This window comes from Pocillopora verrucosa, chromosome 5 (genome assembly GCF_036669915.1).
Source record: "Pocillopora verrucosa isolate sample1 chromosome 5, ASM3666991v2, whole genome shotgun sequence".
In the NCBI taxonomy this organism is placed as follows: domain Eukaryota; kingdom Metazoa; phylum Cnidaria; class Anthozoa; order Scleractinia; family Pocilloporidae; genus Pocillopora; species Pocillopora verrucosa.
In genome coordinates, this window is record NC_089316.1 from 28,551,202 (window position 1) to 28,567,145 (window position 15,944).

The following is a 15,944-nucleotide window of genomic DNA, read 5'->3' on the forward strand; positions in this document are numbered from 1 at the left end:
AATTAAATGATTAAAAAAGATAATTAAGATAAATTAATTAAATAATTAAACAATTAAAAAAGATAATTAAGATAAAATGAACAAATGATTTGCCAGGCAGAGGCATAAAATTAAAAAATATAGCAGTTGGCGACCATGAGCAAATAGATGGGGTTCCATTCAGGTAGTACTCTAAGGAACTGTTTCTTTAAAATTTCGTCTTATTCATTTGTATATGTACGCATAATTTACAAAAAAAAGCCGGGAATTACGTTAAGATCTGACCTGGGTAAACGTAACATACAAACTGAAGCTAAATAGGTTTATTGTTCCCCGTATCAACTGTGTACTTATCGAGATATGAGCCACGCGAGAAGTTTGGAGAGTAAGACAGATGCCACACTTTCTTTGTATTATAAATTACACATCTTCAAGCTTTTTTTTTAAAAAGGCTATAATGCCACTCTCCCCGACTCACTTCTGAAAACATCCTTAACTGTCGCTCAAATAGTTACTCTCTGAAGGGACGCGCCTTTTTAACAGTGTTCAGGTTCGAAACAAGATACATGAAAGACTCACTTAGATGGCGGGGCGCTGTGTTTATGGAACACTGTTTACTACTATGAACAAGAAGTAAGCGCTCGAGTCTCATTAATCTAAAAAAATCCCACCAATCAGAGACTACGTTAAAGAATTCAAATTTGACCTACTCTGGTTCTTCTGCTCGCCTTATACATTCCCATTTTGTTTTTACTTAGAAGTTATAATACATGTCATTTTCTATTTTTAAATTCAAGTTATATTTACATAATCCTTTAACTCCCAAGATGTGATTGTTGATTCTCCCATATAGCTTTTACACATTTCCTTGTAAATTAGTTACAAGAATTTTTTGCTATATCATGACAACAACCTCCAACTGATAAGTTTGAGTAATCTCATTACCTGTTTGTTGGATAATGTATGGATATTTTAGAGGGAAGTTATATATAATTCACTTTTGTGAGTTAAAGGGTTAACGTGTAATTTCCTTTTTTCTTCGCACGACCTCACAAGCTTGTAGCTTAAGCTATTATTGTGTATAAATAAAGGTCATCTATCTATTTATCTACTTATAGCGGAGCTCGCAGAGCGTAACCCCATAATTATACAAAATACTAGTAACCCATCAAGCCGAAAAAATTTGGATGTACGACCGTCCGACCGACCGTACAAGGTGCTACTTTTAGCATGCGCGGCCAACTGTACCACGGGCACTATCTTATAATCAGTCCTCTACACGGACACGGAGAAGTTGTGAATGGAAATCCATGAATTTCGTGTTCTCAAACATCCCACGCTGGTTATTCCCTGAACTAGAGGGCGGTCTATTATGGAAGAACGTGAATGCCGAATAATTATCATCGACATGATTCCTGTTTCTTAAAACTAATTAAGTACTTAGGGTACACATGGAAATCGTTGAAAACTACGAAAATTGTTGGATCTTCCTCTTTATTTACCAGCGAGTCGAAAAGTATCTCTGGCTTGTTGAAGTCCTTGGGAGGAGGTTTTTTCCACCCATGCTTGCCCAGGGTGTATTTTCCAACCAAAACTCTGGCTAAATACATGAAGCAATCACCATTTGGGCCTGGTATTGAGTATGAATAGGAATAGGAGGCATTTTTTGCGAAGTAAACACCATCGCCATAAGCGTTACCTGTAAACGTTAAACGTGTAAAAAGAGTGAATCAAAGTTATTTACAGCAAATTGTCGGCAGCAATGGATCATGGCGTCAAAAGATGCGGCTTTCTATGAGTTTTTACATCGGTTGGTAAATATGACAGGACATTTTATTCATGCGAACGCTGCAGTAATTTCGTTCCGTGTGAACACGGAACTAACGAACCCGGTTAAATTATCACCTCTGTTTGACTTGCCATTGGCGTTACCATCACAGGGAGTGATTCTATGAATACAGAAAAAGCGTTATTTAGCTGAGCTACTGGCATCAATACAACCACACCTTTACCATGCAAACATGGTAATGGCTTGGCGTCTTGCACGCATAAGTTTTCAAAATGGAGAAAATTTGTCCCCATCATACACGTACCGTTCGCGCCACATAGACTCCTATCAAATCCTTGAACATTGATCGCTCTGATGCTTTCTGCCTTTGTCCCATGGAAAAGTTCCTGTTCGTTGTCGATGGTTCCATTGTTTGCATCCATAGTTTGCTTCCTCACCATATAAGAATTATGCATCGATGGATTTTGAATGCGCTCGATGTTTGTGATTACCACCTTACCACGCATCGTTTGGAGGAACTTCTCTTGGACCTTTTTATATTCCTTGGAGTCCTTCTCGAGGCTGACCAAATGCAGTGTCTCTTCCTTTCCATTGACATCTCGAGGCTGGGGATCCCATTCATCAGGAAGAGGTAGCACTGGTTTAAAACAAAAATATAACAGTTTCATAGCGACCGACAAATTGCATTATATTCCCCTCTTCCAAATGACATTTTGTTTACCACAAAATCACTTTTCAAACGCTCTGTTTTCGATTTGCCCCGGGACGCACGGTCATTTGGATAAAATCGAACAGGACATTTGATCTGGAAATTGTGCCGGAAGACTCCAGCCAATCATACTGATTTTAAAAATGATATCACATTGGCCGTAAAGCAGGTAAGAAAAGAAGTACTTAACGTAGCTTAGCTTAAAACGCACAGAGGGTTACAAATCAGGTAAACTATGACTGGAAGATTCTCACTCCTCTGTACGAATTTTTTCAGTCCCACTACCAACGAGATTAAATACTCTTGAAAAACATAGAGCAGAATTTTGAAGGTTACACAACTCTGGAGATCAGTACTCGCATTCTAAACATCCAGAAAAGAATTGAATGACTTACATTCTCAACATATAAAATAATGCTGAAAAAAAAATTACCGTCTGTCTTACTATGCTTACCATCTCTGCGCAGGACCCTCTTGATTGCTCCGGTTCTCAAGAACGTTACCTCTTCATTTCCGAAATTGATTTCAGCCTTCAAGTTCTGATGCGTGAATAGAAGGGATGGTTTCTTTGCTTTACAGGCTGATTCTATTTCATTATTGGCCATTTTGTCGAAAGGAACGAGTTTTCCTCCTGTATTGACCAGGTACCATTGCACAGTTTTCGACATCTGCTCCGCCAGCTCCTGTCTATGCTCCCTTTCCACGTGCTCTTGGATCACATTTGATAGTTCTGAGTTGATTTCCATTACATCTTTCGGGAGCCCTTGCAACATTATAGTCCCCGGTTCTGGTTGATCCAATTTTACATCTCGCATACGAGACATTTTCTTCAGCTCTCGCATACTTCCTTTGGAAAGACGATCGATCACTTCGTGCTTGATTACACGAGGATCACCGCAAGCTTTCATTACCCCGTCTTTCAAGGCAGTATCAACCGCATCAAAAGACTCCAGGCGGCCGTGAAAGATGATCTTCTGACGGCGATGTTTTCTTCTTAATTCCTCAGTGGAAGATTCTGCACCTGTTTCGTGATACGTGAGATCATCTTCTTCTTCAGTACATGAAGAGGATTCCGAGACTTCTTTTTGGATTGCTTCCAGCTCCGCTAAGTACGCACCAATGATAGAAACATCAAAAACAACTACCCTGACCTCACGAATGGAATTAAATGGTTTCACGGTGCATGCACGGATTGCCCCAAAAACCACCTCTGCCGATTGCTCAGCTGTTTGTCCTAGTCCTCCGCTACCAACTGCCGGAATGGACACTGACTTCAACCCCAGAGAATCCACCTTTTTGAGCGCCTTCTCCACGCAGGTTTGAAGATGTTTCCTTGTTCCTGGTCCCACAACCATGTGAATGATGTGCATTGCAGACAAGCATCCACCAGAGGTAGTCACGATATCTCCTGGGAGCTGAGGTGCCTGTGACTGTAACTCATCTTCTACAGTGCTTCCACTTGCTGCAAGGATAGCGCAGCTTAAGGTTCCACTATTCATTTTCAGATCTTGAGGTACTACGTTACATATGGCATCTGATCTATCTTTAGTTATGTCACCTTTCAACACCTTCAACGAAAGCTCGCCGACTTGAACCTCTTTGCATTTAAAATCAAGTGGAACGGGTTTTAGATTGTTTTGGCGAACCTGTGGCTTTCGAGGTTTCACTTCAGGTCTTTTTTCCTTCTTAAACTCTTCAAATTTTTCTTCGAACGTTGTTATTCCTTTCTGATCACCGCTAAACACGACAAATCTTATTTCTTCCAAGGGAGAATCTGGATTGCCGTGACTGTAGTCGACAGCTGCCTGGATCATAATCTGAACAGCTTTGGCATAAGGAAAACCAAGATTACCGGTTCCAACAAGTGGTAGGCCAATAGAACATGCACCAAGCTCCGAAGCTTTGTCAAAGCACTTTCGAAGTAGATCCTGCAGAAGCTATGATCAAAAGAATTAAAAAGAAAATGAATGGGACGAGACGATTTGTGCTGGAAGTATGGCAGTGTAAACTGCATCAGGATAAAACCAAGAATACAGCGTTTCCAAGTTTTAGCCAACGCTTAAAGCAGCGTTAAAGTCAAAGTCATTCCCGTACCTGCTCGTCCTGAGGATTTCCTTTCCAAGGACAGCACACACAGTGGATGACGTAACGGCAATTCAGGTGTCCTGCCTTAGTGTGGACAATATCACCTTCACCCAAAGTCCTTCCTGTCGTCTTTTGTCTTAACTCCCCTTGCAGCTCCGGACCTGCAGCTTTGCTGATGGCATTGGCAATTGCACCGATCGTAAGATTAAATTTCGACCCTACAGAGCACACCAAGACGTCTGCCTGTAGCAAAGTAAGTTTAAACATTAAGTTGCAGGCTTTATCGAGTGCATATCTGTGTCTTTATTTGGAGAAGGTAAAAGTGGAAATGAAAAAAAGACATAGTTCCTTTCGGATCTATTGAGATAATTACTCAGTGGCCCACTCCAAATGAAAACATTGAGAGGTTTTTAGTTATCAGTAGTACGAGAAAGGGTTAAACTTGACAACTTCAATTTACTGATGTACCTACAACGATAGCTGTCCATTTGAATCAATTGAAGACGTAAACTTTTATTGTTTGATACATTTATATCTATGAGACTACCCACCTGCTCTTCCTCGATATTTCCACTCTTCCAGATCACCTTTTTGCCCTCGTTAGTCAAAAATGTGTCAGCATCATCAAGCTCTTCCGCGCCTCTACTGCTGGTGTTCGAAAGCTCATCACCGTCACTTCCTTCCATTTTGTCCTCAACTTCCTCCTCAATTTCCTCCGCAATCCTGATGATACACTTGTTTTCTCGCTCCACGGTGTCAACAAAGCTTTTTCCCGCATCTTGGGCCAAGAAGTTTCTCATGCCAGGTGTTTGAATAGGGAGACTCTTTTCTTTGATTTGGTCAAGCAGAATATATAACCGTTCTTCAGCATCCTTTACGCCGTCGTCTGTTCCAGAATACTTAATTCGATTACCGCTTTCATCTAAAGAAATCTTCACCGCACAAGGTGCGAGTTCTTCCTCAATTTTCTGAAGTTCTTCCTTGTAGTAGTCAGTGAAGAACTTTCGATTGATAGGAGAATCGAGCCTGAATTCACCTTCGGTTGCTTTTTTTTCATTACGAAAGTCTCTCATTTTCTTTACAGCCTCTTCAACGTCGTTTTTGAACCCAAAGACGGCAATGCATGTCAATTCGCGTTTATGACGGATCGTCAGACGTTTTACTAACTTCTTACAAAGCTCATCCCACTTTGGTGAAAGCATGAGGTCATTATCAGCCTGGGTTACCTTGAGACTACGGTCATCTAACAGAACGGTCTCTGCCTTTTCTCTTCCCGCACAGGTTTGAGAAAGTGTTCTACCAAGGAGGATAACTTTTTTGCTTTTTTCATCGACATTAAAAGCACATCCATCGGGAAGTTCCTGCGTCATCTTTCGTTTCCCGACTTTTGTCTTCAAGATTTCTAAAATTTCCGGGGGCTGCGATATTGCGTTTTGACCAATTTCGTCCAAACGCTGCCGAAGATAGGTCATGACGGATGGCATGTGTCCCTTGGGAGTTTTAATTAGAAGGTTCTTGTTACTCAAGTCAATCTTAAGTTGAATATCTTGATCAAACTCCTCCTTCAAAATGTTCTCGATCCCACAATTTTGAAGAAGTTGTAGCTTTTCAGTGGATATGTCGGTGAGCGTCTTCTGATCTAGCTTTTTCTCGAGTTCCTCTTGTTTGATGTCCTTCAAACGTCTTTCGAGGATGTCAGCAAACTCTGGCATGTTTGACTTCTGGCAAATCAACTTTACGGAGTGAGACAACTTCAGTAGTTTCACTTGCGCTGTGAACTTCGGAAGAAGTTTTTCCAGTTTTGGTAACTGATCAACCACTGCCTCCCAAACCTCTGTGTCTACTGAAAGTTCTTTTGTCGTGCAACCGTCGATGTATTGGTCGATTATATCGAAACATCTCTTTTTCCATGCTTCCTCCTCAAACTCCTTGTCAACTCTTTTGCCTGAGGTGTCATATTTTATCAGCAGATATCCCTCTTCGTTTGTCCACCTTACACAAGCATGTTCACTCGAATGAAGAAGTCCTCTTAATTTGGCCTCTTGGTTGGACTTCATTAAAAACTCCCCGATGTCTTTATCAACAGCCTTGTAAAACTGGGGCTGCCAAGATCCTCCCACTTCACCCGAAGTAGGACGTGATGATTTTGACGGTTCGTTGACAGGCAGCAGTGTGCCCATAAAAGGAAAGAAAGCCTCTACATGTAAAGCTTTTCCATCTATGAAGTGATCTGTCTTCGTACATTTTTTCACACCTGAAAAGGAGAAATTTTATAGAATTAAATGTTCTAGGCCTACAAAAAAAATTCAGCACTTTTCTGCGGCAGTGATTCTATTGGGAATACACTGTAAGCAAATTAAACCTAACGAGGACAGAAAGTACGATGTTACAGCACTCCACGCAGCTATCATTTTGTTCGAAATGTTTAGGCCGGAGAAAATCATTTGTGCCCTTAAAGACCAAAGGGATAGTTGTTCAATAACAATAACGGGGAGACATGAACATTTCCACAGCAACTAAAATACGTACTTATTAAGAAAAATACTTAAGAAAAAAAAATACGGGAGACTTACCTTTCTTTTCTTTGAAGTATACAATCGCTCTCTTCTCTTTTCTCTTCTCATCCCATGGACTGAATACAACATCTTCTAATGAACTCAAAGCATCAAAGTACTCTTCCACTTGTTCTTTCGTTGTATTTTCAGAAAATCCGCTCACAAAGATGCTCTTACATTCAGGAGCTCTTTCAATTGAGACGGTTACACCTTCAAGCGGCCTTCTCTTCGATTCTTGAACAATCTTTGCAAAATCTGAAAAAATCGCCAGTAAGTTTCCACGAGTTACTTTCAAATCAAAGACTGCTAAGGAAAGAAACTCATTGCAAGGAATAGTTTTTCAAAAAGCCCAACCTGAATAAGGGCATGCTCGGCCGGTCCTCCCGGGAAATCAAGGTAATTAACCTATATTTCTCATCTAGTTTGATTCAGTAAAAATGTCGTTCCTCGACGTGGCCCGATCCCCCTCTCCCTTACAAGTAGGCCACTATAGATTGTGCTTACATAATTTTTGGCATATTTGGAAAACAAGCATAATTTTTTGCAGTTCCCGTTTTCTCAGGCAACCAGATGGCATCGAACCACTTTTAGATACGGGAAGAAGAACTGCCATCCGATATGCTAGAACAGTTGTATCACATTTAGTATTTTTTGACATCATCAGAACATAACTAATGTGATATCAACATCGCACACTTTGACACATCTAGTCTCCGTGTCTAGTCTGGAATGAAGTACCGTAGTAAGTTGTGTTTTATTAGAGCAAGTGTGTAACTCAAGATCACGAGGATATCATGCTTTATTAAGAATATATGTATATATAATTTGAAATCATTATTGTTTCTTTTTTTGAAAAGTGTTCTTAAAGAAAAAGTAGCATAATTTAAAAAAACTAACATAATTTTGAGCATTATGTGCAAACAAATCGGGCGATCCTATTAGAATAATATGCTACATTTACTGGCACAATCTATGATGGCCTACCCACAAGGAAGTGTTTGAACCTGCCCAAAGCTTGAAAGGAGTGAATATGATCAGAATAAACCGGGGCTGGAGGAAAGCAGTTATTACCACTAACCTGCAATTCTGTCAGTGTTTAGCGTTACTATTGCTTTTCCATTAGGTTTGAACAAATCCACGTTCCTTACATCATAACCACTAATTCGTTCTATGTAATTCTTCACAGCATCTCGTGTTGACCTGAAATGTAAGCCCAGAATATACAACATGTTCCATTCATATTTGATATCTGGTTGCGTAAATCCTAAAGAAACTGGATCCGGGCGTTGATGTGGCACTGCGCCGGCTTGATGACCAGGCCCTGTAACAAAACAACATTGAAAAAGGTTAAAACGGGTGGAAAGACATAAGCATGTTTTCTTTTATTTTACCCAAAGGAATTGCTTTTCCCAAGAATGAGTTCGTAGTGGGATGGCCCCACCCGGTAGAGTCTAGACCAAGAACTCATCAAATCAACCCAACCCAGCGCTCGAAGCTGTGATGAAAATGTCTAGTGTGACGATAATATGTTTCACTCAGAAATTAACAATGGCAACATGGTGTCCTACCTCGAGCTCCTCTCCCTTGATGTCCTCCTCGAAAAGCACCCAAACCCTGTCCTCTTTTTCCCCTACTCCCTCGGCCGCGGTCGCCACGCGCTGAAAACGCCCCCTTATTACCATCCCTCTGTTGAGTATCTGGTCGATGTGTCTGAACTCTTGGGGAAGGTTTTCCACGAGGCGTCCCCTTTGCATTTATCTTTCTACAGCCTCCACCTCTTTGCTCTTGTGGTGAAATACAACATAATAATTTTGTTAAGGGGAATGAATGAAGCTGAAAAGTTGTCATGTTTTAATTGGTGGCAAACGTTTTAGGCTTGGTCCTTTATGAGGGCAAGAGCAAGTTTTTTGACTGTGCTATAAGCTTCAAGCTGTACGCGACATGAATTAAATATCAAATAAAGAAAAGTTTTGGTGCAAAAGCAGCTTTTAGGACGCAGAAGTCAGAATTTTGGTAATGTGGATCAAAAGAACTGAATTTTAAGGTCAAGTGTAACTCAGTTCGATTATCTGGTTATCAATCTCCGAATTGTCACCAAAACCGTTGCCTTAGCGTTCAAAAGTGCATGGACACGCACACTGTCCAAAGCAATGTGACTGCAACGAGAACTGGGGCTTAATTAGCCCCTACTGAGCCATATTTGGCCATGAAAAAGTCTTGAAAAAAAACTGCCGTCTGACTTCAATCAAGAAGTGTAATTCTTACCGACTTCCCTCTGTGGTATGGAACGCTGACCTCGCCCAACCACCTGCCATGTGTCTCGTTCAGACCGGTATGCGAAAGAGTTACCCTGAAGACGCTTCTCGTCTGTCGAGTTAGCACTTTCTTTGTCCTTCTCTTGATCATTTTCCGGGGAGCTCTTGCTTTTGTCATTTTCTTTAAGAAGAAATGACATCGTTAAGGAAATACATGTAAGGTAATCGCTCGATTTTGTTCGCGTTTCTGATATTAGTACAGGCACATAAAAGTAATCGACCAAAATTGGTATAGGTTTGTTACAGTTTTAACCTTTCATGTCGGGTAAATAGTCAAAACTCGTCAAGCATTTATTAAGTAGGTAAAGAAATATCTTATTCTACTAGTCATGAGCATGCGACGAAAAAACAAACAGGGTCCCTCACGAGGAATCACAGCTCAAGCCCTTAAGTTTCTCTGCTCTGATGCTCTACCACTAAGCTACAGAGACTCTATGGTGAGAAGGGCCATTCAGGTTATTGGGTTTCATGCGTGACAAAGTTTCTAAACACTTCTAGGATTAGCATTGTCAAAAGCGTTCGGTACGCTAATGAATAAGAGAGAGATGGTTCAATGAAAAAAAAAAGTCTCTTTCGATGACCTGGTTTACAATTTACCATCATTTGTGTTCTCATTAGGTATTTGTTCCATTCCGTTTCCAAGAAAAACTTTAGGCATCAAGCCATCATTTGAATAATCTGTACTAAGTCAGAGGCTTATGCTAAACAGTGCTTAAAATAGCAAATATTTGGACCGCTACTTATATTAGTTCTTGTTGTGGATAACAACTTACCTTCCATCCTGGATTCCTCAGATCCTAGGCTGTACTGTTGCTATTCCTGGTGTCAGCCTGTTCGTCTTCAGGGTGTGAGAAGGACCATTCAATGGAATATCTAAAACTGGAAATATATATGTATATGCTGTATAGATTTGCTTTCCACAAACCTGCGTACTAAAGATTTGTATGTTATGACAAAATAAAAATGTCCCATAGAGGGGAGGGGGTTTATTTTCCCTCAGTGATGGATACACTTCCCATCGACAAACGAAAAAGCAAAAACCTCGCTCTAAACATATCAACAAACAAACTTCAGTCATTGAAGTCGTTTGCATTTTTGTTGTATGCAAATTCTGAGTTAATACCATTTTATCTCTACATTTGTTTTTCTTTAACTTATTTAGCCACCAATCAATTGATTAGTTCATTTCCCTTTTTCAGTCGCTGAATTATTTAATTATACGTATTTATCTCATAGTTCTTACATGTTATTGATGTTACGGAATGTTCCGGGAAATTTCCATGTTCCTGACGTTTTTAAGCGCAACGTGAGTCTCTGTGAATATATTAAAAATGACTGACAAGATGAGATCATTTGAAGGGTTTTTCCCTTAGGTTACTCCCGTCTCAACTGTTTTCACTTTCAATGAACTTCATTCTATAAAAAATTCATTTGGAAAAATTACACCATTAACCATAAACCTGTCGAGCTTAATCTCCTGGACTGACAAAAATTGCTTACTGTAGTCGAAAATATAAGCCCTCATCAATACGGAATTACATCAAAGGAAAAGAAATAGTATTTCATGTCATGTTATTCAAGGAGTGTATCAAAACTATTGAAATTTAGAGTTGTTCCTTTCGAAATAATCTCCACTGAAGCCTTTCCGAACTTAAGTTAAGTACCCTCACGGTAGATTCTGTTAATATTTCGCGGGCTTCAAACAAAGATATTTAACGGTATAAGGGCTCGAAACATGCATTCATGTATGAGTGAAGAACTAAATGCAGCAACGAGTACACAGATAATTCTACTTCTCCTTTCTTTCAGATGAAAGTTTCGAGTCAGGGAGCTTAAACTTTGATTTCTAAGCACAAATTATGGTTATCAACCGAATGTAAACTTAACCAAATGATCACTTGATCGTTAAGTATATTTATTTGAGCAAATCCTATGAACAACCGAAACGTGGCGTGCATCGAAAACGTTGCCACTTATTCCCGTTGTGCGAGAAGCAGGGAATAAATCATAACGATTGAAGCTCAACGATATGAAAATCTAAAAAGAAGCAATAAAGCAACTTTCTGTACGGAAATACAAGCATATATCCGGCAAAACGCTGTAAACTTTGGTGTTATCCGGTCAAGCAATGGCGAAATTCCGTTTATATGTTCTATGTTTCTGCGATATATCAAATCGCTTACCTCAGCAGCGCTGGGCACGCATCCAGATTGAAACCTCCCTTTCCGAGAAAACAATCGAACCTGTAATTAATTTGCCAATCGAAAGAACTGAGGAAGACAGCAAAACAAATCTTACAGCCGAATGAAAGCTTGGTATCCCTTCCTCGAAGATTGAGGACAACACTTCCGCTTTCTTTCTGAGAAGTGATAGTCAAAGCGAGGCTTGATGTAAATTAGGTAACGTGACATATGTAACGCAATCTTTATTTTTTGGTTGATTTCAGCAAAGTTCTAGAGAAAGAGACAGCGCTGAACCGAGGTGGAGCAGGAAAATTATATTGGATAACACACCAGGACTGTGGAAATCAAACAATATGCATTTATTTTAAAAGCATTAGACTAAGACGGACTCTGAGCAAATCCGTGGCGACCATCCCAAACCTAGCGGGTCACAGGTGGCGGATAGTGAAAGGCCTTCAGTGAAGGTTAGCTCTGAGTAAGTTGGCTTGCCAGTGAATAACGAGTCCCGAGCCAGGTGTAATGGACAGTTCAGTCGTGCAATGACCCTAGGTTCAAGGACATGACAGAGAGACCGTGCTCCAGCTATGGGTAAATAGACATCATTCTTCCGACAGCGGGCTCTTAAGCCAGAAGATGGGGGATACCACCTCTGATGTAAAAACTACAACCATACGGATCTTACAGCCGTCTCAGCCTGTCGAGCCGCTCTATATCTTCCCTGGGCCTAAAGAGTGGGATTGGCGCGCGCGAGCTGGTCCTCACTTTAAACGTACGGAGCGCAGGCGGGAAGGAAAGACCTGCAGCGATGGAGCATGACGAAAACGACAGGTGCTGGATGGCGCTGAAGTCGCAGTTATAACTCTGCATGTAGGTGGTCTGGCGTAACGTGGTCGCTTGCTTGTTAACAGAGACAATAACATCATTCGATCATTCGGCTTACCCAGGCCACCAAGCAGCCTTTTCTAGGGATGCGGTGCTTACTCTGAATAGAGAGGGGTCTGGAGTGGATATCCTAAAAAAAGGCTTGTCCCACCCTTACCCGTTTGTTGCATTTTGTAATGTTTCCTCAAAGAAGAAAGAATTTAATCGAAGCATAGTTTTAAAGTTATATTTTTTCGTCAAACGGTTCCGAGCGGTGTTAAATAAATAAAAAAGAAAAAGACGCATAAAATAAACTGCAACTGCAACCGAGATGAACCTAGAGTCTAGATTTTTTCAACCTATCCTTTCTGTTATATAGAGACTCTGACATCGTAAAAAATACAAAAATTGGAACTGACATCTCTCCATATAGAATAGATATTGAAAACGAAGTCGAAAAAAGCGCAAAGAAAAACCAGTAAACAAGTTTTCAATCGTGTACAATTTTAATTTCAATCCGTTTACTACAACACAATATGAAGATGCACAGCGATAGTTTGTGGGCTTTCATGGTCGGCCTACATATTTAAAATGGATGGAGGGGCGATACATGGCGCTAAGATCATATATTCTACTATTCTATTATATTATACTATTCTACTTTATCCTTTTCCAAAGCCTCTCAGGCTTGTTTTTTTAACTTGGGATGATAACAAACTGAAACATAGATAAAATACAATTTAAGGAATTGAGTATTGTGTCGAAACTTGATTACTTTAAGTAAAATAACAAAATTGTACAACGTCCTAACACAATTATCTAAGGGCACTTAACGTAACAGCATTTCAGACGGCCATAATAAAAGTGCTGATAAACAGGACAGTCCAATTTAGGCCCGCTAAGGTTGACTTTGCAAGTTAACCAGTAGTTATCAAAGGAGCATCGATATTTCCACTCATGGGCCCAGCAATTAGTTGGCATTCCTCCGCCGCAAAGCTTTAATCCAGGAAAGCCTCTGGCTGTTAGAAATGAAGGAAACAACAATGTCTACCGGGTTACTTATTAGATATATGATAAATAAATATCATTACATACATAAAATAATTGGTAAGTATGCAAATGAACAAGTAATTACATATCCTCATTACAAAAAAAAAACATTGAAAAAAGAATAATTCAAAAATTAAGGATAAAAAAATTCATAATCCAAAGAACATGGGGTGGGTGGCGGTTAATTAAGGAAACGACATGATTACTGTACAATGCTCATAAAAATAGTCCTTTGAGGACTATACTCTCACACAAGCGATCAGACTTCACCTTGTTAATAAACATCTGTTTCTCCTGGGTTATTACAACTGACTGCATCAGATTTAATAACTTTACTATTACATTTTAATCGTCTCAAAAATTATTTTACTTACCTATGCGCCTATGCACTTCAAGGTTGGCAGAGATCCTGTCAGAAACCTGTAAAAATTTAGTACGATAATCAGTGATGGAGTGAGGGAAGGCTCGCTCAAAACCCTAGTATTGATGGATCATACAGATTCAGAATGCAAGGTGGAGGATTCTGTGATAACCTCTGTTAAGGAAAAGCATGCATTGTTATGTTCCAAAGGCTTTGCGAATGGCAGAACAGAGTACGTAAGAACTCATCCATCAAATCTCAGTCAGTAGATGTAGACAAATTTATCTTATCATGGCTATTATTAGACAGTGGCCGTGCTGGGATTGGTGACTGTAAGAACCGTGCGTCCTGAACTTTTTCACAATGTATACTTTCAGGATTTTTCAAGCTAGAAATTCTATTGTCACTGGCTTTTTGGGATAAAAACCTTGGGAGAAGTGTTTACTATTATTAGAACTGTGATAATTTAAAGAATAAATCACTTAACTCTTATTTCCATATCAAGCAACTACATCAGCGCAAAAATAGAAACATTCATTAAGGTACTCCATAAAAATTAGAATTTAAAAAATGTCTAAATGTAGTTGAGTGGCGAGGTGAAAAAACCAATATCACTTGCAGAAGCAAAAAAAGGGTTTTTGAAAGAGAACAAGAAAGAGCTATGTATTTCAGAGGGTCATTGAGATAAAAAGCCAAAAAGGGCAATGCAAACAGGAGGAGAATCACAGATCGTAAGGGCGATTCAGATCTAAAATACGGAAATGTCTTCATCAGTGTAACCAGCTTTCCCTGGCTTCTGTTGCAAATTTTTATGACACGCAATTTGTGCCCGAAGTCCAAATCAATATTTGAGTTATAAAATTAATTAAGCATGCCCAGTCACCATCCTCTATCGTCTATGCCTAAGAACGACTGTGCGTTCACTCTTACAAAACTTTTCTCTGAAAGGTTTAGCTTAGGGATATTGCTCAAACCGGGAAATCGTTTAAAAATCTCAGTAAAAACAAAGAACTGTTACGCTGGCGGATTTCCACCAGAGTCACTATCAAAATGCAACAGAATTCTTAATCGCTCACAATTTGTAAAACTCACCGGTGATGCACTTGAATATGAAAGGCAAAGAAGAATAGCAACAGCTGTTATGATTATTGAACAACCCTGAAAGAAAAAGCTAAAGCACATCAGATGATATTAATGCTATATTTGCGAAGATGTCGAACAATAAGCCTGCTTTTATGGCTTAGCAGCAAATGAATGGCATCTGCACTTTCCGTAAAATTCGGAAGATTTTTTAGAAGGTTTGGAAAAAGAGGCGTATAAGTTAATTATGGAAAAAAAAAATCTTACCATGTTTAAACTCGTTCAATCGAGGGGAGAATCCTTCCTTAGTCTTCGCTGTATCTTTTCGAAACTAATCTTGTTCCTTGTCTTGAACGAAATCGCCTCTCATTTATATTTACTCATTACCAGGAAGTAAAAGCAACATGTTCACGTGGTCACAACAGATGAGGCACGTTCTCGAAGCTAACAGGGTCACCTTGTGTTATTTCATTTCAGAGAGCCTTCTTATAAACTTATAAAGAAGAGCCTTACTATATTTACTATACTTGGTATCCTAAACTTGGTTTTGAATGGGTTTGACTACTAAATGAAAACGTTAAAACCAGTTTTCAAAAATCTCTCTTCAGTTTGTGCCTACATGTACACGTCCTCCTTTCTGCTTTAGCGAATGTTACTTAATCTTCTCTTCCAGCTAACACGTCCGCGTTAAAACCTTTTTGGAAGAGGTCAAGTTCAGTCGCTGCAGAAGTCTAGTGTAACAGAAATACCCTTCTACTTCCTCTTTAACATTCTGTGATGTAATTTAGATATATGAAAATTCACATATTTGCACTGCGGTGGAGAGATGAAATTAGAAGATCCTCGCAGCTAAGAACACTACTGAAACTAGTAGTTGTAAATAGGACCTGAAATTCTGTGATGTTTTTGGTTTGCTCGACTTTTCTTCATGTCGACTAAATGATCTATTTGACTATATATATGCATTTCCCAACGAT

At 39.6% G+C, this 15,944-nt stretch overlaps 1 protein-coding gene and 1 long non-coding RNA gene across 5 annotated transcripts; both read right to left on the bottom strand.

Moving 5' to 3' along the window:
• Positions 1 to 226: 226 nt before the first annotated feature.
• Positions 227 to 11,756, bottom strand: LOC131793972 (uncharacterized). 4 transcript variants are annotated; one of them, XM_066167600.1, is made up of 12 exons: positions 11,616 to 11,756; positions 10,676 to 10,746; positions 10,206 to 10,311; positions 9,383 to 9,553; positions 8,686 to 8,901; positions 8,196 to 8,438; positions 7,136 to 7,372; positions 5,114 to 6,816; positions 4,572 to 4,805; positions 2,932 to 4,405; positions 2,073 to 2,405; positions 227 to 1,678 (listed from the first exon to the last, which is right to left on the bottom strand). In XM_066167600.1, exons 3-12 carry the CDS (start codon positions 10,210 to 10,212, stop codon positions 1,380 to 1,382), a joined length of 4,917 nt encoding a protein of 1,638 aa, XP_066023697.1. In that variant the 5' UTR covers positions 10,213 to 10,311; positions 10,676 to 10,746; positions 11,616 to 11,756; the 3' UTR covers positions 227 to 1,379. The 4 variants fall into 4 exon arrangements, with proteins under 4 accessions (XP_066023697.1, XP_058967451.2, XP_066023695.1 ...); XM_059111468.2 differs by having other exon boundaries at positions 2,932 to 4,414; XM_066167601.1 differs by having other exon boundaries at positions 1,543 to 1,928; positions 2,932 to 4,414.
• A 1,285-nt stretch (positions 11,757 to 13,041) lies between these two features.
• On the bottom strand, positions 13,042 to 15,646 carry LOC131793965 (uncharacterized). The gene is made up of 3 exons (XR_009340927.2): positions 14,980 to 15,646; positions 13,901 to 13,946; positions 13,042 to 13,495 (listed from the first exon to the last, which is right to left on the bottom strand). It is a non-coding gene; the product is annotated as an uncharacterized lncRNA (long non-coding RNA).
• Positions 15,647 to 15,944: the final 298 nt, after the last annotated feature.